The sequence below is a fragment of the Staurois parvus genome, unplaced genomic scaffold (genome assembly GCF_062004578.1).
Source record: "Staurois parvus isolate SC_StPar_1 unplaced genomic scaffold, SC_StPar_1.0 ptg001357l, whole genome shotgun sequence".
Classification (NCBI taxonomy): Eukaryota; Metazoa; Chordata; class Amphibia; order Anura; family Ranidae; genus Staurois; species Staurois parvus.
The window spans coordinates 220,001-247,635 of record NW_028319153.1 but is presented as its reverse complement, the minus strand read 5'-3'; the positions used below and the strand labels follow the sequence as shown (position 1 = coordinate 247,635).

General features: G+C 45.6%; 1 protein-coding gene across 2 annotated transcripts in view; it reads right to left on the bottom strand.

Moving 5' to 3' along the window:
• MMEL1 (membrane metalloendopeptidase like 1) overlaps positions 1-27,635 on the bottom strand; it is a 275,311-nt gene that overhangs the window by 171,132 nt on the left and 76,544 nt on the right. The window contains exons 1-2 of one of the 2 annotated variants that reach the window (XM_089661635.1): positions 22,607-23,141; positions 22,032-22,195 (exon numbers count right to left, since the gene is read on the bottom strand). In XM_089661635.1, the coding sequence (XP_089517761.1) occupies positions 22,032-22,195; positions 22,607-22,656 (214 nt within the window). In that variant the 5' untranslated portion in view covers positions 22,657-23,141. Of the gene's footprint in view, positions 1-22,031; positions 22,196-22,606; positions 23,142-27,635 lie in introns of those variants that run through there. The other variant, XM_089661636.1, reaches the window with a different exon arrangement.

Sequence of the window (27,635 nt, the reverse complement as noted above, 5' to 3'; positions counted from 1 at the left end):
CCTGCCTACAGGGCACTTCTACCCCCTTCCTGCCTACCGGACACTTCTACCCCCTTCCAGCCTACAGGACACTTCTACCCCCTTCCTGCCTACAGGGCACTTCTACCCCCTTCCTGCCTACAGGGCACTTTTACCCCCTTCCTGCCTACAGGGCACTTCTACCCCCTTCCTGCCTACAGGGCACTTCTACCCCCTTCCTGCCTACAGGGCACTTCTACCCCCTTCCTGCCTACAGGGCACTTCTACCCCCTTCCTGCCTACAGGGCACTTTTACCCCCTTCCTGCCTACAGGGCACTTCTACCCCCTTCCTGCCTACAGGGCACTTTTACCCCCTTCCTGCCTACAGGGCACTTCTACCCCCTTCCTGCCTACAGGGCACTTCTACCCCCTTCCTGCCTACAGGGCACTTCTACCCCCTTCCTGCCTACAGGGCACTTCTACCCCCTTCCTGCCTACAGGGCACTTCTACCCCCTTCCTGCCTACCGGGCACTTCTACCCCCTTCCTGCCTACCGGGCACTTCTACCCCCTTCCTACCTACAGGGCACTTCTACCCCCTTCCTGCCTACCGGGCACTTCTACCCCCTTCCTGCCTACACGACACTTATACCCCCTACCTGCCTACAGGGCACTTCTACCTCCTTCCTGCCTACAGGACACTTATACCCCCTACCTGCCTACCGGGCACTTCTACCCCCTTCCTGCCTACCGGGCACTTCTACCCCCTACCTGCCTACAGGGCAATTCTACCTCCTTCCTGCCTACAGGGCACTTCTACCCCCTTCCTACCTACAGGGCACTTCTACCCCCTTCCTGCCTACAGGGCACTTCTACCCCCTTCCTGCCTACAGGGCACTTCTACCCCCTTCCTGCCTACAGGGCACTTCTACCCCCTTCCTGCCTACAGGGCACTTCTACCCCCTTCCTGCCTACAGGGCACTTCTACCCCCTTCCTGCCTACCGGGCACTTCTACCCCCTTCCTGCCTACCGGGCACTTCTACCCCCTTCCTGCCTACCGGGCACTTATACCCCCTTCCTACCTACAGGGCACTTCTACCCCCTTCCTGCCTACCGGGCACTTCTACCCCCTTCCTGCCTACAGGACACTTATACCCCCTACCTGCCTACAGGGCACTTCTACCTCCTTCCTGCCTACAGGACACTTATACCCCCTACCTGCCTACCGGGCACTTCTACCCCCTTCCTGCCTACCGGGCACTTCTACCCCCTACCTGCCTACAGGGCAATTCTACCTCCTTCCTGCCTACAGGGCACTTCTACCCCCTTCCTACCTACAGGGCACTTCTACCCCCTTCCTGCCTATCGGGCACTTCTACCCCCTTCCTGCCTACAGGGCACTTCTACCCCCTTCCTGCCTACAGGGCACTTCTACCCCCTTCCTGCCTACAGGGCACTTCTACCTCCTTCCTGCCTACAGGGCACTTCTACCCCCTTCCTGCCTACAGGGCACTTCTACCCCCTTCCTGCCCACCGGGCACTTATACCCCCTTCCTGCCCACTGGGCACTTATACCCCCTTCCTGCCCAGGCCAATTTCCAGCTTTCAGCGCTGTCACACTTTGAATGACAATTGCGCGGTCATGCAACATTGTACCCATATGAAATTTTTGTCATTTTGGTGGTATTTAATCACCTCGGGGATTTTTATTTTTTCTTAAACAAACCAAAAACCACTGAAAATTTAAAAAAAAAAGTTTTTTCTTAGTTTTTGTTATACAGTTTTGTAAATAAGTGATTTTTCTCCTTCACTGATGTGCGCTAATGAGGCTGCAGTGATGGGCAATGATAAGTGGCACTGATGGGCACTGATGAGGAGGCACTGGTAGGTTGCACTGATGGGCATTGACAGGCATCACTGATGGGCACTGAAAGGCAGCACTGATATATGAATTTGAAACATGACACTGATATATGGCACTGACAGGCAGCACTGACTGGCACAGATAGGCGGCACTGACTGGCACTGTTAGGCAGCACTGACTGGCACTGTTAGGCAGCACTGACTGGCACTGTTAGGCGGCATTGACTGGCACTGTTAGGCGGCATTGACTGGCACTGTTAGGCGACACTGACTGGCACTGATAGGCGACACTGATTGGCAGCACTGATAGGTGGCACTGATTGGCATTGATAGGTGGCACTGACTGGCACTGATGGGTGACATTAAAAGTCAGCTCAGATGGGCACTGATATGTGGCATTGATGTGCACTGGTATGCACTGATATGTGGCATTGATGTGGCACTGATGGGCACTGGCATGTGGCACTGGTGGGCACTGGCATGTGGCACTGATGGGCACTGGCACTGATGAGCACTGACAGGTGGCACTTCTAGGGCCACACTGATCATCAGGGCACACTGATCATCAGTGCCCAGATTATACAGTGTACATGTCCCCTCCACGGAAAGCCGATTACTGGCTCTCCTCCCCTCTGTCAGCGTGACAACTCGAGAGGAGAGAAATGCCGATAACCAGCATTTCCGTGTTTACATGTGATCAGCTGTGATTGGACACAGCTGATCACATGACCGAGCCGACATCTTCGGCTCTTTCCGTGATCCGCTGTGTCTGAGGGACCGGCGATCGCCGCGCTGCACGCTCCCTGAGCCGTGCATGCGCTGTGAGAATGGAAGGACATCATATGACGTCCTATCAGAACGAGAGAACCATTTTGCGCCCGTCATTGGACTATAGGGCGGGCGGAAGGTGGTTAAATGTTATTCATTTTCAAAATAAATATAATTATTTTGTGTCAATAACAATTATTTATTTACACAAAATAGCATGAATCTGAAAAATACTACAGTATGGCCACTAGATGGAGATGGTTTTGACAGGAAATACCTATTTATTATGATTGTTAGCTTCATCTAGTGACCATAATGTATTTTCCTACTTTATTCTGTTTGAATGTACATTTCTCCTGTGCAAATAGGGGCAAAATTGAGTTTTATTAGGTTATTTTTTCTTTTTTTAATTTTCATTTATTTTCAAAATAAATAAAATTATGTATTTCTTATCAATAATAGGTATTCATTTATATAAAATAGCATAAATCAGAAAAATACTGCATTATGTCCACTAGATGGAGATAATGATAGGAAATAAATACCTATTTATTATGACTGTTAGCTCCATTTAGTGACCATAATGTATTTTCCTAATTTACTCTATTTTGTTTGAATGTACATTCCTCCTGTGCAGATAGGGGCAAAAATATAGGTTAATGCACTTATTTCTCTTTTATTGTATTTTATTTTCTATTTTAATTTTATTTACTTTAAAAAATAACATTATTTTGTATCCATAAAAGCTATTAATTCATACAAACTAGCATGAATCAGAAACATGCTGCAGTACATTCCTCCTGTGTGAATACGGGTTAAATCGAACGGTGTTACAGAATTTTTTCTTTTATTTTTTTATAGTATGTTATTTTTAATTTTCTATTTTATTTTATTTTTTAATTCTATTTATTTTCAAAATAAATACAATAATTTATTTTGTATCCATGAAAGTTCTTGGAGATGATAATGACAGAAAATAAATACCTATTTATTATGATTGTTAGCTTCACCCAGTGATCATAATCTATTTTCCTAATTTACTCCATTCTGTTTGAATGACTGACCTTTGACCTGGAGAGAAAATAGCCTAATAACTTTCCATTTTGCCCCCAGACCTAATTTACATTTCAAAAGATTAGGTCTGCAATTTTTTCATTTTTATAAAAACACCCTTTTGAGTAGATGTCAACTCTAATTGGATAACATTTAGTTTGCTAACGTTCTGTGTATAAACAATAAGCATGTTTTTTTCTCATGTGACCTCTTTTCAGCCACTTCCTGCCTACATCCACTTGCTCCAGCATCAGCACCAGCATCACTGCACTGGACCAGATTCCTGATATGGGCAACGGTGGACCATATACACTATTTTGCCAAAAGTATTGGCCCCGCCCTCCAAATCATGTGATTCAGGTGTTCCAATCCCCTCCATGGACACAGGTGTATACAATCCATCCCCTAGGCATGCAGACTGCTTCTACAAACATTGGTGAAAGAATGGGTCGCTCTCAGGAGCTCAGTGACCAGAGACTGCGGACACAGTACAGGGATGACCAGAGATTGCGGACACAGTAAAGGAGATGACAAGAGACTGCGGACACAGTACAGGGATGACCAGAGATTGCGGACACAGTAAAGGAGATGACCAGAGACTGCGGACACAGTACAGGAGATGACCAGAGATTGCGGACACAGTAAAGGAGATGACCAGAGACTGCGGACACAGTACAGGAGATGACCAGAGACTGCGGACACAGTACAGGAGATGACCAGAGACTGCGGACACAGTACAGGAGATGACCAGAGACTGCGGACACAGTACAGGAGATGACCAGAGACTGCGGATATAGTACAGGAGATGACCAGAGACTGCGGACACAGTACAGGAGATGACCAGAGACTCCTGACATAGTACAGGAGATGACCAGAGACTCCTGACATAGCACAGGAGATGACCAGAGACTGCGGACATTGTACAGGAGAGGACCAGAGACTGCGGACATAGTACAGGAGATGACCAGAGACTGCGGACACAGTACAGGAGATGACCAGAGACTGCGGACACAGTACAGGAGATGACCAGAGACTGCGGACATAGCACAGGGGATGACCAGAGACTGCGGACATAGTACAGGAGATGACCAGAGACTGCGGACATAGCACAGGGGATGACCAGAGACTGCGGACATAGCACAGGAGAGGACCAGAGACTGCGGACAGTACAGGAGATGACCAGAGACTGCGGACACAGTACAGGAGATGACCAGAGACTCCGGACATAGTAAAGGAGATGACCAGAGACAGCGGACAGTACAGGGGATGACCAGAGACTGTGGACATAGTACAGGAGATGACCAGAGACTGCGGACATAGTACAGGAGATGACCAGAGACTGCGGACACAGTACAGGAGATGACCAGAGACTGCGGACACAGTACAGGAGATAACCAGAGACTGCGGACATAGTACAGGAGATAACCAGAGACTGCAGACCTTTGGGGAGCGGAGGGGGGGGGGGAGTGGGTACTCAAATTTGACAGGTACCCTCTCCCACTTCCGCTGCGATAGCCTAGGCAATCGGAAGCGGACGTTGTCCCCCCTCTCTCCTCGTAGTCCTTTGGGACACATAACAGGTCCCTGACGACTACAGGACCATTCACAAAGCGCAGTGCTTCACTCGCATGCGCAATGGGCACCCGGCTATGAACCCGCAAGCTGCCAGGTGCCCACACTGAAGATGCCGGTTGAAACCAGCGGTGGTGAGGACACCGCTGGACCGAAGGAAAAGGTAGGACCGAGGAGCAGGTTCAGCTGCACAGAAGAGCCGAGCGGCCGGCCCGGTATTCTAACACGGTGGCAGCGATGGGGGGGGGGGGGGGGGGGAAATACCGGGCCAGCCGCTGCACATTCGATTTTTTTCAGAACCTCCTGCTGCACCACAAACAACTGCATCGCTACGTTACTGCGGTGTATAGAACAGAACTGAATAAAATGTCATCTCATCCATTTCAATAAAGTTCTAAGAAAAATAAGAAAACAAAAGCAAACAGTGCAACGAGTTGGAACCGGCGCTGGTCCTTCAAGTGCACACCACCAGTTGTGCGTTGGCGAATGAGCCTTTAGGTTAAGGTGACATCTATGCGAAATGGCGCACTTTCCTGACGCACACAGAAACGCATTGCCAGGTGTCCCCCCCTCCCCCCCCGGGGAGATCTTCTTCTATGACCGATCTTCAGTAATAATGAACTGCTAATCGGTTAATCTCGATGGGAGAACGGGTTACAATGTAACGATTGTAAATCAAGTTTATGGCTGGTGTTTTGTTTGTGAATGTTTGTCCATCTCCATAAACTGTCACACTAAGTCAACTCGATCAGCGCAGATTAAGAGATCGTTGTAAATATTATTCTTGTCATCGTCCGTCAAGTTCCACATAAACAACGGCTTTGTTGGCGAGGAAGGCCAAGCCAGGGACGTTGCTGGATGTGGAAGCTTGTTGTACAACAACATCTTTCCTCAGCAGAATTTCCCAACTCGAGCAGGTCGGTGTATTTAAGTGCCTAAAGAGGACCTGTCATAAAATGGCCGTAGGGGCAGCTTGGCACGGTCAGGGGTCAGGCTCAAAGACCAGTTGCTATAGCAGTGGTAAGGCTCACTTGAAACCAGCAGGCAGGTCACCGTGGATCACCCGAGGTGCGGAGTCTAAGTACCAACCGGTAATCACCAGAGTTCCTGATGGTGGAGATGGATTTTGCTGCGTGTTAGCACCAGGTCGCGGTCCTCAGGATCACCCCCACCAGGAGGTGAGCAAGCGGAGGTCCAGTAGCGTCTAAGCAGGTAAGGATCAAATGGAAGCATGGTCAGTATACAAGGCAAGGTCGGTAATGAGCAGTCGCAGGCTGGGATCAGGAAGAAGCCTAGTCGAGAACAAGGCAAGGTCGGTAATGAGCAGTCGCAGGTTGGGATCAGGCAGAAGAGTAGTCGAGAACAAGGCAAGGTCGGTAATGAGCAGTCGCAGGCTGGGATCAGGCAGAAGCGTAGTCGAGAACAAGGCAAGGTCGGTAATGAGCAGTCGCAGGCTGGGATCAGGAAGAAGTGTAGTCGAGAACAAGGCAAGGTCGGTAATGAGCAGTCGCAGGCTGGGATCAGGCAGAAGTGTAGTCGAGAACAAGGCAAGGTCGGTAATGAGCAGTCGCAGGTTGGGATCAGGCAGAAGAGTAGTCGAGAACAAGGCAAGGTCGGTAATGAGCAGTCGCAGGTGGGGATCAGGCAGAAGTGTAGTCGAGAACAAGGCAAGGTCAGTAATGAGCAGTCGCAGGCTGGAATCAGGCAGAAGCGTAGTCGAGAACAAGGCAAGGTCGGTAATGTGCAGTCGCAGGTTGGGATCAGGCAGAAGCGTAGTCAAGAACAAGGCAAGGTCGGTACGGAGCAGTCGCAGGTTGGGATCAGGCAGAAGCGTAGTGGAGAACAAGGCAAGGTCGATCCCCCCTTATGTATTATACATGGAGATCATATCCCCCCTTATGTATTATACATGGTGATCATATCCCCCCCTTATGTATTATACATGGAGATCATATCCCCCCCTTATGTATTATACATGGTGATCATATCCCCCCTTATGTATTATACATGGAGATCATATCCCCCTTATGTATTATACATGGTGATCATATCCCCCCTTATGTATTATACATGGAGATCATATCTCCCCTTATGTATTATACATGGAGATCATATCCCCCCCTTATGTATTATACATGGAGATCATATCCCCCCTTATGTATTATACATGGAGATCATATCCCCCTTATGTATTATACATGGAGATCATATCCCCCCTTATGTATTATACATGGAGATCTTATCCCCCCTTATGTATTATACATGGAGATCATATCCCCCTTATGTATTATACATGGAGATCGTATCCCCCCTTATGTATTATACATGGAGATCATATCCCCCCTTATGTATTATACATGGAGATCATATCCCCCTTATGTATTATACATGGAGATCATATCCCCTCTTATGTATTTATACATGGAGATCATATCCCCCCTTATGTATTATACATGGAGATCATATCCCCTCTTATGTATTTATACATGGAGATCATATCCCCTCTTATGTATTTATACATGGAGATCATATCCCCCCTTATGTATTATACATGGAGATCATATCCCCTCTTATGTATTTATACATGGAGATCATATCCCCCCCTTATGTATTATACATGGAGATCATATCCCCCTTATGTATTATACATGGAGATCATATCCCCTCTTATGTATTTATACATGGAGATCATATCCCCTCTTATGTATTTATACATGGAGATCATATCCCCCCTTATGTATTATACATGGAGATCATATCCCCCCTTATGTATTATACATGGTGATCATATCCCCTCTTATGTATTTATACATGGAGATCATATCCCCCCTTATGTATTATACATGGAGATCATATCCCCTCTTATGTATTTATACATGGAGATCATATCCCCCCTTTGTATTATACATGGAGATCATATCCCCCCCTTATGTATTATACATGGAGATCATATCCCCCCTTATGTATTATACATGGAGATCATATCCCCCTTATGTATTATACATGGTGATCATACCCCCCCTTATGTATTATACATGGAGATCTTATCCCCCCTTATGTATTATACATGGAGATCATATCCCCCCTTATGTATTATACATGAAGATCATATCCCCCCTTATGTATTATACATGAAGATCATATCCCCCCTTATGTATTATACATGGTGATCATATCCCCTCTTATGTATTTATACATGGAGATCATATCCCCCCTTATGTATTATACATGGAGATCATATCCCCTCTTATGTATTTATACATGAGATCATATCCCCTCTTATGTATTTATACATGGAGATCATATCCCCCCTTATGTATTATACATGGAGATCATATCCCCTCTTATGTATTTATACATGGAGATCATATCCCCCCCTTATGTATTATACATGGAGATCATATCCCCCTTATGTATTATACATGGAGATCATATCCCCTCTTATGTATTTATACATGGAGATCATATCCCCCTTATGTATTATACATGGAGATCATATCCCCCCTTATGTATTATACATGGTGATCATATCCCCTCTTATGTATTTATACATGGAGATCATATCCCCCTTATGTATTATACATGGAGATCATATCCCCCTTATGTATTATACATGGAGATCATATCCCCCCTTATGTATTATACATGGAGATCATATCCCCCCTTATGTATTATACATGGAGATCATATCCCCCTTATGTATTATACATGGAGATCATATCCCCCCTTATGTATTATACATGGAGATCATATCCCCTCTTATGTATTTATACATGGAGATCATATCCCCCCTTATGTATTATACATGGAGATCATATCCCCCCTTATGTATTATACATGGTGATCATATCCCCTCTTATGTATTTATACATGGAGATCATATCCCCCCTTATGTATTATACATGGAGATCATATCCCCCCTTATGTATTATACATGGTGATCATATCCCCTCTTATGTATTTATACATGGAGATCATATCCCCCCTTATGTATTATACATGGAGATCATATCCCCCCTTATGTATTATACATGGAGATCATATCCCCCCTTATGTATTATACATGGAGATCATATCCCCTCTTATGTATTTATACATGGAGATCATATCCCCCCTTATGTATTATACATGGAGATCATATCCCCCCCTTATGTATTATACATGGAGATCATATCCCCCCTTATGTATTATACATGGAGATCATATCCCCCCTTATGTATTATACATGGTGATCATATCCCCTCTTATGTATTTATACATGGAGATCATATCCCCCCTTATGTATTATACATGGAGATCATATCCCCCCCTTATGTATTATACATGGAGATCATATCCCCCCTTATGTATTATACATGGTGATCATATCCCCCCTTATGTATTATACATGGAGATCATATCCCCCCCCCCCCTTATGTATTATACATGGAGATCATATCCCCCCTTATGTATTATACATGGTGATCATAGGAAAGAAAAGGAAAGGAAAGGAAAGAAAAGGGGAAAGGAAAAGAGAAAGGAAAATGGAAAGGGAAAGGGGAAAGGAAAAAAGGGGAAAGGTAAGGAATGGGGAAAGGAAAGGGGAAAGGAAAGGAAAAGGAAAATGGAATGGAAGAGGAAAAGGAAAAGGGAAAGGAATAGGAAAACGAAAAGGAAAAGGGAAAGGGGAAAGGGAAGAAAAGGGGAAAGGAAAGGAAAAGGGAAAGGAAAGGAAAGGAAAGAAAAGGGAAGGGAAGGGAAGGAAAAGGAAAGGAAAGGAAAGGGGAAAGGAAAGGAAAGGGAAGGGGAAAGGAAAACGGAAAAGGAAAGGGGAAAGGAAAGAAAAGGGGAAAGGAAAAGGGAAAAGAAAAGGGAAAGGAAAGAAAGGGGAAAGGAAAGGAATGGGGAAATGGAAAGGAAAAGGAAAAGGGAAAGGAAAAAGATAAGGGAAAGGGGAAAGGAAAGAAAAGGGGAAAGGAAAGGAAAGGAAAGGAAAAGGGAAAGGGAAAGGAAAAAGGAAAGGGAAAGTAAAGTAAAAGGGAAAGGAAAGAAAGGGGAAAGGAAAGGAATGGGGAAAGGAAAGGAAAGAAAAGGGGAAAGGAAAGGAAAGGAAGAGGAAAAGGGAAAGGGAAAGGAATAGGAAAATTAAAAGGAAAAGGGAAAGGGGAAAGGAAAGAAAAGAGGAAAGGAAAGAAAGGGGGAAAGGAAAGGAAAGGAAAAGGGAAAGTAAAAGGGAAACGAAAGGAAAGGAAAAGGAAAAGGGAAAGGAAAATAGAAAGGCAAGAAAAGGGGAAAGGAAAGGGGAAAGGAAAGGGAAGGAAATGGAAAAGGAAAGGAGTTGACACCAACCACTGCTCTAATGACACCATCCATTGTACTACTGACACTGTCCACTGCTCTACTGACTGACACCAGCCACTGTCCTACTGACACCAACATGTGCTCTAATGACACTGCCCACTGCTCTACTGACACCATTCACTGTCCTATTGACACCAACCTCTGCCCTACTAACACCATCCACGGCTCTACTGACACCATCCACTGTGCTACTGACATCGTCCACGGCTCTACTGACTGACACCAGCCACTGTCCTACTGACACCAATCTCTGCTCTATTGACACCATCCCCTGTCCTACTGACACCAACCATGCTTTAATACATTTTCAAATGTTTGTTTACATGTACAGTAATTATAAGCGTGTGTATATACACATAGATACTGTATATGTTCTTTTTCTTCTCCTTTTGTACAATCAGATTGTAAATTGCGTGGACAGGTTTTGACTTCATGGGGCTTGTAGGGATTTTCTCCGCTGGGCTCCTAATCTCCAGTCTGGGGTCGGTTATTCTCCGCAGAATAAACATTCTGCATTCATCGTGTTCACTACAAAGTTTTGCTGACACTGTGCAGGGAGGGAGGGAGGCGGAGGGAAGGGGTTAACGTGCCTGTCATGCATGGTTAGCCAGTTTTCAGCTCAGACAGATTGCTTTTCATACATGATTTATAAGCTCTGAAACCCTTTTATACCACAGGAGCACACAACCCGCCCAACAATATCACTTCCCTAGGAGCGGGCGCTATATATATATAGGCCGATCCGAAAATCACATCGTTTAATCACCGCCGTTTATATATATTTAGAGAGAAAATCACGGATCAGAGACATTGAAAAGGAAGGAGAGCGGCATCATCTGCCGTCCTGTCCAATGGCAGCGAATTTACAAAGAATCCTTCTGGTGCCTCTCGTCGCGTTCACACCTTATCGCGGCAGAATCACAATTCCGGATCACGCTAAAATAATGGCAAAATGCACCGTGCACTTAGGGTGCCGGTCATTCTTAATGGGACCCCAAAATGCAGCCAGCCGGGAGACAAACGCGCTACAAGTGTGCCAAAACTCGCAGTAAAAAAAAAAAAAAAGCGGGGGCCTTTTTGGCGCATTTGTTGCACATATCAATTTGAATGGGCTGCCCTATGCTCATTGCGTAGGAACGCGCTAAAGACGCACCAAAAAATGCGAGTGGGACACACATTCCTGCTACATGAAGTGTGAATGGGGCCATGACCATGAGAGATCGACCAGCACCATAGAGTGACATGAATGTCCAACATCCGGAGAGATGTGGAATCTTACTGTACAATAGACTATCTATCTATACACACTATATTGCCAAAATTATTGTCCCCGCCCTCCAAATCATGTGATTCAGGTGTTCCAATCCCCTCCATGGCCACAGGCAGGGGCGGACTGACCATTTGGAAACTCGGGCACTGCACGAGGGCCAGGGGTCAGTAGGGGCCCCATGAGATGCCCCTGGTACCTTTTTCATAGGCTTTTTTGAGTTTGGGCAAGAACACAGGGGCCCCATGATCCTCTTTTGCCCGGGGGCCCCATGAGTTGTCAGTCCACCCCTGGCCACAGGTGTATACAATCAAGCCCCTAGGCATGCAGACTGCTTCTACAAACATTGGTGAAAGAATGGGTCGCTCTCAGGAGCTCAGTGACTCCAAGCGTGGTCCCGTGATAGGTGGCCACCTGTGCAATAAGTCCATCCGTGACATTTACTGGCTACTAAATATTCCACGCTCAACTGTTAGTGGGATTATAACAAAGTGGAAGCAACTGGGAACAACAGCCACTCAGCCACCAAGCGGTAGGCCACGTCACATGACAGGGCGGGGTCAGCGCATGCTGAAGCGCACAGTGCGCAGAGGTCACCAACTGTCTGCAGAGTCAATAGATAAAGACCTCCAAACTTGGTGTGGCCTTCAGATGAGCACAACAACAGTGTGTAGAGAGCTTCATGGAATGGGTTTCCATGGCTGAGCAGCTGCATCCAAGCCTTCCATCACCAAATGCAATGCAAAGCGTCGGATGCTGTGGTGTAAAGCACGCCGCCACTGGACTCTAGAGCAGGGGAGACGTGTTCTCTGGAGTGACCAGTCACTCTTCTCTGTCTGGCAATCTGATGGACATGTCTGGGTTTGGTGGCTGCCAGAAGAACAGTACTTGCCTGACTGCATTGTGCCAAGTGTAAAGTTTGGTGGAGGGGGGATTATGGTGTGGAGTTTTTCAGGGATTGGGCTTGGCCCCCTAGTTGCAGTGAAGGGAACTCTTAAGGCGTCAGCATACCAAGACATTTTGGACAATTTCATGCTCCCAACTTTGTGGAAAGAGTTTGGGGATAGCCCCTTCCTGTTCCAACATGACTGCACCCCAGTGCACAAAGCAAGGTCCATAAAGACATGGAGGAGCCAGTTTGGGGTGGAGGAACTTGACTGTCCTGCACAGAGTCCTGACCTCAACCCCATAGAACACCTTTGGGATGAATTAGAGCGGAGACTGCGAGCCAGGCCTCCTCCCCCAACATCAGTGCCTGACCTGACAAATGTGCTTCTGGAAGAATGGTCCAACCTTCCCATAGACACCCTCCTAAACCTTGTGGACGGCCTTCCCAGAAGAGGTGAAGCTGTTATAGCTGCAAAGGGCGGGGCCAACTCAATATTGAACCCTACGGACTAAGACTGGGGGGCCATTAAAGGTCATGTGTGTGGAAAGGGCGGGGCCAACTCAATATTGAACCCTACGGACTAAGACTGGGATGTCATTAAAGTTCATGTGTGTGGAAAGGCCGGCCGACCAATACTTGGGGCAATATAGTCTATCTATCTATCTATCTATCTATCTATCTATCTATCTATTATCTATCTATCTATCTATCTATCTATCTATCTATTATCTATCTATCTATCTATCTATCTATCTATCTATCTATCTATTATCTATCTATCTATCTATCTATTATCTATCTATCTACCTATCTATCTATCTATCTATCTATCTATCTATCTATCTATCTATTATCTATCTATCTATCTATCTATCTATCTATTATCTATCTATTATCTATCTATCTATCTATCTATCTATCTATCTATCTATCTATCTATCTATCTATCTATCTATCTATCTATTATCTATCTATTATCTATCTATCTATCTATCTATCTATCTATCTATCTATTATCTATCTATCTATCTATCTATCTATCTATCTATCTATCTATCTATCTATTATCTATCTATTATCTATCTATCTATCTTGGATAAATGTACTGTGGCTCTATCATTATGAATAGAGGAGACCTTTTATCAAAGCATTGCACCACAGTGTTCAGACGGTTCACACGGTATTAAACCCAAAAGCATATTATATTGGAGCTTACCAATAATTAGATATGGTAGCTGTGTTTGTTTTCCTTTTTTTATGCTTTTTTCTCTCTGTTTTCACCTGGTGATCTGGCAAGTAGCACACCTCCTGTATTTGAGCTCCACCACTCATGATGAAGGAGCACAGGTGGCACAGCAGACAGCAACATTGGGGGGAGGGGAGTGTTAGGTGTACTAGCAGATTTAAATACACTAACAGTTTGACGCCAACCTCCATCCCACACTTTATATTCAACTACAGCAAACAGTTTTTTTTTTCTTTTGGGATGAAGAGTCTACATTAATGAATAAAAACTGTTCATTGTAAGCACCCCTGTCAGTGGTAAATGGTTTGTCTCATCTCTGTAACCGATACATCTGGAGGAGAGCTTGTTCTTTTGAAAAACGACAGACTTATTGGCTAGATCAACAGGTGAAAATGCAGAATTTTTATTCTGAGGAGAATAACCGACTGCAGACTGGAGGCTAGAAGTTGAGGGGAGAAAAGTCCTACAAGCAGGGCCGGTGCTAGACTATTTTGCGACCTAGGCAGGACCAGCTACTTGCACCCCCCCCAAAAAAAAAAATAAATACCATTTTTTTAAAACAGTAGAAAATATTAAATCAAGAAAACATGAAACTGCCAAATTTCTTTTTAATTAGCAAAAATAAGTGCCATAAGATGCCCCCAGCACCCAATATTAAAGAGAAAATCGTTGTCACGGACTGACTGTGTCTGTGGCTGGCAGTGGCAGGGTGACAGTTGCAGTGAGTGGAGGATGATGGATCCACATTCTGACAGATCCCAGGCTGGAATTCCCCAGGCAATGGGGGGAGGTAAAACGCTGTGACAGCAGGCATCTGAACTGAGCGATCCCACACAGTGACAGATCCGACACAACACACCACCACCGACACTGACACAGATCAGCAGGCCCAGCAGGCACTAGAAGAGCAGGCTGTGGGATCATGATGATGTCATCACTCACTGACACATTGCACGTGTGACGGATGGACGGCCGGCCGGGTCACACTCACACAGACCTGAGACATCAGAATCAGACATTACCTTCCTTCAGTGCTGCTCTGCTGACGAATGGGAAGAGAAGGGATGGAACTCCACAGTGATCAGCAGCCGCCAATCGGCTTGTAGTAAGGGACTGAGTCTGAGAGGAACACTGGAAGGAGTGGAAACTCAGTTGCTACACTGGCCCAAGACACCCGGCATCTTCCTCTGTCCTTTCATCTTACTCTCTGTCAACCCCTCCCCTCAGCTGAAGGATCATTCATGATGTGGCGGTGTTCCAAACAGAGAAAATGATGGCCTGGCATGGAATGGAAGGGATGGAACTCCACAGAGATCAGCGGCCTCCAGCCGGCTTGCAATAAGGGACTGAGTCTGAGAGGGACACTGGAAGGAGCGGCAGCTCAGCTGCTACATTGGCCCCAGACACCCAGCATCTTCCCCTGTCCTTACTTCTTACTCTCTGTCGACCCCTCCCCTCAGCTGAAGGATCATTCATGACGTGGCGGCATCCCACACAGAGAAAGTGCCGGCCTGGCATGGAATGGAAGGGATGGAGCTCCACAGTGATCAGCAGCTGCCAGCTGGCTTGCACTTGAACTTATGGCTTGCAGTAAGGGACTGAATCTAAGAGGAACACTGGAAGGAGCGGAAGCTCAGCTGCTACACTGGCCCCAGATATCCAGCATCTTCCTCTGTCCTTTCTTCTTACTCTCTGTAGACCCCTCCCCTCAGCTGAAGGATCATTCATGATGTGGCGGCGTCACAAACAGAGAAAGTGTTGGCCTGGCATGAAATGGAAGGGATGGAACTCCACAGTGATCAGCAGCCGCCAGGCAGTTTGCACTAAGGGACTGCGTCTGAGAGGAACACTGGAAGGAGCAGCAGCTCAGCTGCTACACTGGCCCTAGACATCGAGCATCTTCCTCTGTCCTTTCTTCTTACTCTCTGTCGACCCCTCCCCTCAGCTGAAGGATCATTCATGATGTGGCAGTGTCCTACACAGAGAAAGTGCCGGCTTGTGCCGCGCCCAGGTGCCCCTAGGTGGCAGTGCGCCCTAGGCGGCTGCCTAGTTTGCCTAGTGGAAGCACCGCCCCTGCCTACAAGTCCAATGAAGCAAAATCTGTCCACACAATGCCCAACTGGATCCAGACAGGTTACTGTTTTAAATCCTATGAATATGAACTGATCGCTGCCAACATCCATGTTTCCAATGACTACACTCAGGACAATGAGGGAAGACGACAGATCAGTCACCACGAGTGCTGAATCGTCCACATTCCTCATTTCCTAAATGGATACTCCACCCAAAATCGATATTTATTTTACAGGTGTCCTCTACTGGGTGTATTAAACCACATGCACCTTATATCTCTCAGGCACTTCAGTGGCAGAATATTCTCCCTGTAGATCTGCTCTGCCCCCTCCTGTTTTCAGTGGGGAGAGTCTCACTCATCCAGCTGCATTCTCCATAATGTAAAATGCCAAAAAAAAATAAGTCCAAGGCCTTATTAGATCTGCATAGCTGTGATCTCATGGGGGGCTGTGCTGGACAACCCGAGATGTGTGAAGCCAGAGGGTCATTCTGGGATCCACCTCCACAGAACTGTATAAAGGTTGGATGGACTGACTGATTAAATGAAAAAAAATATGACCTTCAATGAATTCATTGTTTCACAGAAGACATTCACCTGTACAAGACGATGCTGTGCTATGAGGATCGGGCTGAGAAGAGGTGGTCGCCTTTGGACCTTTCAGCAGTAGTGGGCAGGAGCTGAAACTTATGCATAATGTCATTGACCTCACATGGACACGTGGTCTTAATGTCATTGACCTAACATGGCCATGTGCCCATAATGTCCTTGACCTAACGTGGCCACATGGTCATAATGTCATTGACCTCACATGGCCACGTGGTCATAATGTCATTGATCTAACATGGCCATGTGGTCTTAATGTCATTGATCTAACATGGCCATGTGGTCTTAATGTCATTGATCTAACATGGCCACGTGGTCATAATGTCATTAACCTCACATGGACACAAGGTCATAATGTCATTGATCTTGTCATTGATGTTGTTTACCTGACATGGTCATGTGTTCATAGTGTCATTGACCTAACATGGACAGTGGGTCATAATGTCATTGATCTCACATGGACACGTGGTCATAATGTCATTGATCTAACATAGCTAGGTGGCCAGAATGTTGTTTACCTGACATGGTCATGTGTTCATAGTGTCATTGACCTAACATGGCCATGTGCCCATAATGTCCTTGGCCTAACATGGCCATGTGGCCATAATGTCATGAACCTAACATGGCCACGTGGTCTTAATGTAATTGACCTCACATGGACACGTGGTCATAATGTCATTGACCTCACATGGACACGTGGTCTTAATGTCATTGATCTAACATGGCTAGGTGGCTAGAATGTCGTTTACCTGACATGGCCATGTGTTCATACTATCGTTGACCTAACATGTTCATGTGGCCATAATGTCCTTGACCTCACATGGACATGTGGTCATAATGTCTTTGATCTAATATGGCCATGTGGCAATAATGTCATTGACCTCACATGGACACGTGGTCTTAATATCATTGACCTCACATGGACACGTGGTCATAATGTCCTTGAGCTAACATGTCCATGTGGTCTTAATGTCATTGACCTCACATGGACATGTGGTCATAATGTAATTGACCTCACATGGACACGTGGTCATAATGTCATTGATCTAACATGGCTAGGTGGCCAGAATGTTGTTTACCTGACATGGTCATGTGTTCATAGTGTCACTGACCTAACATGGCCATGTGCCCATAATGTCCTTGACCTAACATTGCCATGTGGCCATAATGTCATTGACCTCACATGGGCACGTGGTCTTAATGTCATTGATCTAACATGGCTAGATGGCCAGAATGTCGTTTACCTGACATGACCATGTGTTCATAGAGTCGTTGACCTAATATGACCATGTGGCCACACAGTATTAGTGTCAACGATGTCATGATCACATTCCTGCCCTTTTGTGTCCTGGCAGCTGTGGGGTGGGGAATGCTCTGGTCATGGCTGGTTGAGTGGGCACTGACAGCTTAATTTCGGGCTTGGCTAAACATGGATTCGGACCAAACTCAATCTCATCTCTATAGGTTGTTCACTATTTCTGCTGAAGAACCTGCAAACGTTTTAGCCCAAAAGTTCACAATCCACAAACTTCCCAAATTTGTGAACCCGTGGTACTGGCGATCCCGGCTGATAAGCTATTCTCAAGAATACGGAGATCTGGGCACTGGCATAGGGCGGAGTGTATAAATGTTTAAAAAAAATAAATTACCTTACATTAAAAAAAAAAAAGAATATAAATTAAAAAATCTGGAATGAAAAAGATGAAAAAATAAATATAAAATGGAAAATGAAAAAAAAGTCTATGGGGAGTGGGAGGCGCAAATCTTGTTATTCAGTCCTGGCTGTTGGTAGGGCTGATAAGCAAGCTATTCTCAAGAACAAGGCACGGAGATCTGGGCACTGGCATAAGGTGGAGTGTATAAATGTAAAAAAAAAATAAATTACCTTACATTAAAAAAAAAACCCAACATAAATTAAAAAATCTGAAAAAAAAGGTGAAAAAAGAAATATAAAATGTAAAATGAAAAAAAGTCCTGGCCATTGGTAGGGCTGATAAGCAAGCTATTCTCAAGAAAAAGGCACTGAGATCTGGGCACTGGCATAGGGCGGAGTGTACAAATGTTCAAAAAAGGAATCTAAAAATCTAAACATAATAATGTAAAAAAAAAAACCAAAAGAAATAAAAGAAATAACATTTTTCAAAATCTCAATTTAAAAGAAGATAAAGAAAGTAAAAGAAAAAACATTAAACATAACAATGTAAAAAAACCCAAAAACATTACATTAAATTAGGTGAAAAAAGAAATATTAAATTTAAAATGGACAAAACTGAAACATAACAATGTAAACTAAAAAAAATAATAAAAAAGGTAAAAAAAAATACATAAAATCTAAAATAAAGAAAAGTAAACGCAACAATGTAAATAAAAAAGAAAATAAATTAAATTTTAAAACAAATCTCTTAAAAAAGAAAAGAAATATAAAGTAAAAACAAAAACATAACAATGTAAATAAATAAATAAATAAATAAAACTAAAAAAACTAAAAAAAAAAAAGATCAAACAAGAAAAAAGAGAAATTAAACATAAAAAATTAAAAAATAATATTAAAAATATAAAAATACTGCATTTATCTATATAGAATTGCCAGCTCTCCCAAAAGCACGCCACACACATTACAATCCGACAGTACAATCACCTTACAGACATGTTACAGTCTGACCATCTGAACATTACACAGTCAACTTTAGATTTACCAGAACTATGAACTATAAAGACCTACCTAATCTATCCAATCAGTTTCATTCCAATCTGGCAGGCCTGAGCACTGCAGAGTGGTTGGTAGATCTAAAGGAGATTGTACAATCAGATTGTAAGATGTGTGGTGAGCATTAGTTGAACCAACAATTATGTAGTGCAAAGGGATACCTGATTGGATACAGATTGATGGAATGGTATAGAAAGGTCCTCATATTACATAGTTTTGGTAAAGCTAAAGTTGGTTGTTTAGAGATTTTATAGTTAGATTCAGGGGTGGACTGACCATTTGGAAACTCGGGCACTGCCCGAGGGCCCGGGGTCAGTAGGGGGCCCCATGAGATGCCCCTAGTACCTTTTTCATAGGCTTTTTTGAGTTTGGGCAAGGATACAGGGGCACCATGATCCCCTATTGCCCGGGGGCCCCATGAGTTGTCAGTCCGCCCCTGGTTAGATTGTAATGTGTATGGTGAGCTCCACAGCTCCAACACACAGACAATATGGCCGCTGTGTGCCCTGATGTATAGGTGGCTGTGCTTTCCATTCCTTTCAATTATTGGCTCTTGGGACTAAGCTGACCTAATAAAAGGCTATGTTCTGCCTCATAGGTAGGGATACGCTTGGGTTCAGTCCCAGCCCTGGAGGGAAGCTGCTAGTGCCAGACCCATCAGCTGTGACCGGGCATCCCCTCCCTGGACCGCATGTACACAATGGAACTAGAATACTCGTGACATCATTGATCTAATGTGGCCATAGTGTCATTATGTCATTGCTAACATGGACATGTGGTCATAATGTCATTGACCTCACAAGGCCAAGTGGCCATAATGTCATTGCTACATGGACATGTGGTCATAATGTCATTGCTAGCATGGCCATGTGGCCATAATGTCATTGACCTAACATGGACACGTGGTCATAACGCCGTTTCTAGCATGGCCATGTGCCCATAATGTCCTTGACCTAGCATGGCCATGTGCCCATAATGTCTTGACCTAGCATGGCCATGTGCCCATAATGTCCTTAACCTAACATGGCCATGTGCCCATAATGTCCTTGACCTAACATGGCCATGTGCCCATAATGTCCTTGACCTAACATGGCCATGTGCCCATAATGTCCTTGACCTAACATGGCCATGTGCCCATAATGTCCTTGACCTAACATGGCCATGTGCCCATAATGTCCTTGACCTAACATGGCCATGTGCCCATAATGTCATTGACCTAACATGGCCATGTGCCCATAATGTCCTTAATCTAACATGGCCATGTGCCCATAATGTCCTTGACCTAACATGGCCATGTGCCCATAATGTCCTTAACCTAGCATGGCCATGTGCCCATAATGTCTTGACCTAGCATGGCCATGTGCCCATAATGTCCTTAACCTAACATGGCCACGTGGTCATAATGTCATTGATCTAACATGGCTAGGTGGCCAGAATGTCATTTACCTGACATTGCCATGTGCCCATACAGTATTAGGGTCAACGATGTCACAATCACATTCCTTCCCCTTTGTGTACTGGCAGCTGTGGGGTGAGGAATGCTCTGGTCACGGCTGGTTGAGTGGGCACTGACAGCCTAATTTCGGGCTTGGCTGAACATGGATTCGGACCAAACTCAATCTCATCCCTATAGGTTGTTCCATATTTCTGCTTAAGAACCTGCCCAAAAGTTCACAATCCACAAACTTCCCGTATTTGTGAACCCGTGGTAGCGGCGATCCCGACTCTCATCCCTACTCATAAATCATACAATTCTCTGTAGACCAAACAACTTCACATTCACCTGTGCAAGACAATACTGTACTATGAGGATCAGGCAAAGAACATGGCCATATTCCCATAATGTCACTTACCTGACATGGCCATGTGGCCATACAGTATTAGGGTCAACGATGTCTGGATCACATTCCTGCCCCTTTGTGTAATGGCAGCTCTGGGGTGGGGAATGCTCTGGTCATGACTGGTTGAATAGGCACTGACAGCTTAATTTCGGGCTTGGCTGAACATGGATTTGGACCAAACTCAATCTCATCCCTATAGGTTGTTACCTATTTCTGCTGAAGAACCTGCCCAAAAGTTCACAATCCACAAACTTCCCGTATTTGTGAACCCGTGGTAGCGGCGATCACGACTCTCATCCCTACTCATAAATCATGGTACAATTCTCTGTAGACCAAACAACTTCAGATTCACCTGTGCAAGACAATACTGTGCAATGAGGATCGGGCTGAGAACATGGCCATATGCCCATAATGTCCTTGACCCAACATGGCCATGTGCCCATTATGTCATTTACCTGACATGGCCATGTGGCCATACAGTATTAGGGTCAACGATGTCTGGATCACATTCCTGCCCCTTTGTGTACTGGCAGCTGTGGGGTGGGTAATGCTCTGGTCACGACTGGTTGAGTGGCCACTGACAGCCTAATTTCGGGCTTGGCTGAACATGGTTTCGGACCAAACTCAATCTCATCCCTATAGGTTGTTCCTTATTTCTACTGAAGAACCTGCCCAAAAGTTCACAATCCACAAACTTCCCGTGAACCCGTCGTAGTGCCGATCCCGACTCTCATCCCTACTCATAAATCATACAATTCTCTGTAGACCAAACAACTTCACAAGCCAATCAAAAAAATGTTAAATTCGCAAACCAAACAGCGAATGACAGCTACGCCCCAAAACTCTTACCTTTGTTGGTGGTATAGAGGACCAGCAGCGCCACCATGGCGCAGGTCATCAGAACTAGCAGCACAGAAAGTCCGATCTCCACGATGCTCCAAGACTTTTTTGCCGTCTTGTTCGATTTTTCAACAATGTCCATCTGACTTTCCGATTTCCCCATTATGGTCACTCTTGAAGACCATGAAAAAAAAAAAAAAAAAAGAAGCAAAGTAGGTTTTACGAGGTCAAGGTAGCGGTTGACGCCTAGTGATAGTAAGAGCAGCTGATGTTCAGGATGAAGAGAGAGAGCGAGAGAGAGAGAGATGAAGATGGGAGGCAGAGACGGAACAAGATGACAGGAGACAAGAAAATTGCAAAGGCGAATGCAGATTGTGACACATCCAACAACCTGACAACATAACCATCAGACAACGAGAGGGAAGGAGATAAAAACAGAATTAGGAAAGGAAACGCCGAGCAGGAATGACATTAATGACATTAATCGCCTCTAGAGCAGAATTTGAGGAAATACATCCTTGAAATGCAGATCCAGGGAAACATTTTACACATTATTAAAAAAAAAAAAAAAAAAAAAAAATTACATATATTTTTCCATCTGGTTGTCCACCGTTTTGGGGGCTTCATTTTCCATCTCCTCCAAGTCTCTAAAGTAATTGCAAATTTCGGAAAGACGACTTATTCTTGCCGGTCGCAGCGCCTCGGAAGGGGATCTAATACTATAGGAAGCTGAGATTCTGCTCTTGGCAAATTGTATCCATCCGAAGAGATCGCCCTCCTTCCCCAGACCTCATTGATCCCAGGGAGGCTATCGATCCTCCGCCAATCAGCCAACCATCCGTCAGTTTTTATTTTCAAGGGGGGTGGGTGGGGGGGGGGGCTCGTCAGAGCCGTATGTAAATCCTCTGGCAGGCTCGATCCATGCCGGGAGGCTCCGGCAGATCTAAATAGCTTCTACTGTCAAAAAAAAAAATCAGCCAGCCCTGGTGCACGGCGATGGGAATCGAACTGCCTTTTGTGGCTTGGCCGCGGCAGACTTTCTATAGCAAAGCTCTCTCTCTTCTTCACCTCTGCTAACTCCTTGGAAAAACTTGGGAGCTGGAATGAGCTGTACCGAGCGTGGAGTAACTAGAATATCCAGAGGGGGGTGGAGAATAAGATTTAAAAACAGAGAGAGAAAAAAAAAAAAAAAAGAGGAGGAATAAGGAGGGAGCTCGGGGGGAGCAGGCACAAATCGCAAGGTTACATTTTCTTTGCCTTTTGATTTTTTAATGTTTGTTTTATATCGTTTTCAAAGTGACTGTGTACGGGGGTCATGGTAGGCTATTTAAAGTGCATATAAACCCATTAACAAAATTAACATTTGTTGTAGCATAACAGTCCTTAGATGTGGTGGCTGCGTTAGTTTTCCTTTTTCAGGCTTTTTTTTTTCTCTGACGATCCTGCTAGTAACATACGTCTGGTCCTAGAGTCAGTACCGGGACAAGGTCTTCTAGAGCCCAGGTTGAACTTGCCAAAGCGTGCCCCCCTAAGATGTATGAGCATTATATACTGTCTCCTATCCTTAGCCCTGCTGACCCCTGTACTCTTCCCTGCTGACCCCTGTACACTGCCCTGCTGACCTCTGTACACTGGCCTGCTGACCCCTGTACACTGCCCTGCTGACTCCTGTAAACTGGCCTGCTGACCTCTGTACACTGCCCTGCTGACCCCTGTACACTGCCCTGCTGACTCGTGTACACTGCCCTGCTGACCTCTGTAGACTGCCCTGCTGACCTCTGTACACTGCCCTGCTGACCTCTGTACACTGCTTTGCTGACTCCTGTACACTGCCTGCTGATCTCTGTACACTGCCATGCTGACCTCTGTACACTGCCCTGCTGACCCCTGTACACTGCCTGCTGATCTCTGTACACTGCCCTGCTGACCTCTGTACACTGCCCTGCTGACCTCTGTACACTGCCCTGCTGACCCCTGTACACTGCCCTGCTGACCTCTGTACACTGCCCTGCTGACCTCTGTACACTGCCATGCTGACCTCTGTACACTGCCCTGCTGACCTCTGTACACTGCCCTGCTGACCCATGTACACGGCCCTGCTGACCTCTGTACACTACTCTGCTGACCTCTGTACACTGCCCTGCTGACCCCTGTACACTGCTCTGCTGACATCTGCACACGGCCCTGCTGACCCCTGTACACTGCCCTGCTGATCTCTGTACACTGCCCTGCTGACTCCTGTACACTGCCCTGCTGACCTCTGTACACTGCCCTGCTGACTCCTGTACACTGCCCTGCTGACCTCTGTACACGGCCCTGCTGACCCCTGTACACTGCCCTGCTGACCCCTGTACACTGCCCTTCTGACCTCTGTACACCGCCCTGCTGACCTCTGTACACTGCCCTGCTGACCCCTGTGCACTGCCCTGCTGACCCCTGTACACTGCCTTGCTGACCCCTGTGCACTGCCCTGCTGACCTCTGTACACTGCCCTGCTGACCTCTGTACACTGCCCTGCTGACCTCTGTACACTACTCTGCTGACGTCCCATTCTCTGCCACCCTGACTTTTTTTATTGCACTCCCACATCAGACAGGCTAGATCGAGCCCTGCCCCCTAAACATAAATTCCCCCGCCTCCCAGTACAAATCCACCCCCCTGCTGAAATCCCATCCTCTAGCACAAATCTTTGCTCCCTATCCCCCCCAAAAATCCCCCCAGCTTGAACCCCCCCCCCAAATTAATCAGTTCTCCTAGCATAAATCCTCTACCCCTCAAATTTGCCCTCTGAGTGCAGATCATTTTCCCCCAATCCAAATCTCCCCTCCAAGCACATATTCCCCTCCAATCCCCCCTCCTAGCACAACCCCCCCCCCCACAATGTATATATACATACACTATATTGCCACCAGTATTGGGCCGCTGGCCTTTCCACACACATAAACTTTAATGGCCCCCCAGTCTTAGGAGGGTGTCTATGGGAAGGTTGGACCATTCTTCCAGAAGCACATTTGTCAGGTCAGGCACTGATGTCGGGGGAGGAGGCCTGGCTCGCAGTCTCAGCTCTAATTCATCCCAAAGGTGTTCTATGGGGTTGGGGTCAGGACTCTGTGCAGGACAGTCAAGTTCCTCCACCCCAAACTGGCTCCTCCATGTCTTTATGGACCTTGCTTTGTGCACTGGTGTGCAGTCATGTTGGAACAGGAAGAGGCCATCCCCAAACTCTTCACACAAAGTTGGGAGCATGAAATTGTCCAAAATGTCTTGGTCTGCTTAAGAGTTCCCTTCACTGGAACTAGGGGGCCAAGCCCAACCCCTAAAATACAACCCAACACCATAATCCCCCCTCCACCAAACTTTACACTTGGCACAATGCAGTCAGGCAAGTACCGTTCTCCTGGCCACCGCCAAACCCAGACACATCCATCGGATTGCCAGACAGAGAAACGTGATTGGTCACTCCAGAGAACATGTCTCCACTGCTCTAGAGTCCAGTGGCGGCGTGCTTTACACCACAGCATCCGACGCTTTGCATTGCACTTGGTGATGTAAGGCTTGGATGCAGCTGCTCGGCCATGGAAACCCATTCCATGAAGCTCTCTACGCACTGTTGTTGGGCTCATCTGAAGGCCACACCAAGTTTGGAAATCTTTAGCTATTGACTCTGCAGACAGTTGGCGACTTCTGCGCACTGTGCTCTTCAGCATGCGCTGACCCCGCCCTGTCATGTGACGTGGCCTACCACTTGGTGGCTGAGTGGCTGTTGTTCCCAGTTGCTTCCACTTTGTTATAATCCCACTAACAGTTGAGCGTGGAATATTTAGTAGCCAGGAAATGTCCCGGATGGACTTATTGCCCAGGTGGCCACCTATCACGGGGCCACGCTTGGAGTCACTGAGCTCCTGAGAGCGACCCATTCTTTCACCAATGTGTGTAGAAGCCGTCTGCATGCCTAGGGGCTTGATTGTATACACCTGTGTCCATGGAGGGGATTGGAACACCTGAATCACATGATTTGGAGGGGATTGGAACACCTGAACCACATGATTTGGAGGGCGGGGCCAATAAAGTTATCTGGATGGTCCCCTTGTATAGATCTTTTGAGTTTTCCACTCTCTTTGGTATTGTTCACGTTACAATACTGTGGATTCTTGATTTACTAAAAAAAAGTACTCAATGGGTTGATTTACTAAAGGAGTAGAAGCTGTTCACTTACTAAAAGTTATTTTACTCCATCATAAGTGAATTTTTATTTAGCTTGTGAACGAGATGACTTCAATCATCCAATTAGATGCAACCAAAAATATTTTTTGTTACCTTTTCCTTGCACAGGATTCAGTATTTTTTGTAATGTGAATTTTCCCCTTGGCTTAACCACCTGAGCTCTGGAAGTTTTTACCCCCTTCATGACCAGGCCATTATTTGCTATTCAGCACTGCGCTACTTCAACTGGTAATTGCTCTGTCATGCAATGCTGTACCCAAATGACATTTATATCATTTTTTTCCACACATATAGAGCTTTCTTTTGGAGGTACATATTCACCATTGTGTTTTTTTTTGCAATATATATAAAAAAAAAAAGACGGACATTTAAAAAAAATAAAATTATTTTACTTTCTGCTATAAAACATATCTGATAAAAATATAAAAAAATCTAATTTCTTCATAAATTTTGCCAAAATGTATACTGTTACATGTCTTTGTTTTTTTTTTTAAATCCCAATAAGTGCATATTGATTGGTTTGTGTGAAAGTTATCACGTCTACAAACTATGGTATATATATTGGAAGTTTTTTTTTTTATTGAACTAATAGCGGTGATCAGTGACTTATAATAGGACTGTGATGTGATGTGAGTGCGGTGGGCAATCTGACACGAACTGATGTTGGGGGGAACTGACTAAGATCACCAGTGACATGAATACAGTGATCAGTGATAATACTGTACGCTGTTGCTGTACTAATGACTGGGAAGGGGTTGGGCACATCCACGCATCCTATACCCGAAAGTTTGATTCCTCTCCATGGAGTCAAACTTGCTTCCTTCTATGGCTTTGACCTTTATGTAGATGGATATCCCACCAAGAAATCAGTACATTCTTCCAGTGAGGGGGCTTGTGGTTGGCTGAGTGCTGGCGCCAAGGAACACGAGTCCCTGTCCGCTTTTTCTTTGATAGAACAACAACCCACCTGCTGGCATCCCTCTACTTCCGCCATATTGTGCCCAACTCCATGCCAGACGTCTTCCACGACATTCCCAGCCATATGCCTTTTTATTAAAAAAAAAGGAATGTCCACACGAGTAGTGCAGTTTCCACACTTTACTGATGTTTCTTCAGAAGATGGCAGTACAAGTCACATCACATAGACACATTTCCGAGGTACTTTGTCAATTACATATAGTGGACGAAGCGCAGCAGTCATTATGTGAAAGCAGAACACAGTACACCAGCTTTAAGCCACCATCCATTTGCACAGTCTCTCTCTTTCCCAGGATCATTAGTGCGCTCTGACTTGCCATAGGCTCTATGCATCCAGCGCACGACTCCCTGCATGTCGTTCCCGGGACAGGATCACTGCAGCTGCACCTGTAGGATCCAGGGGGGAACTGA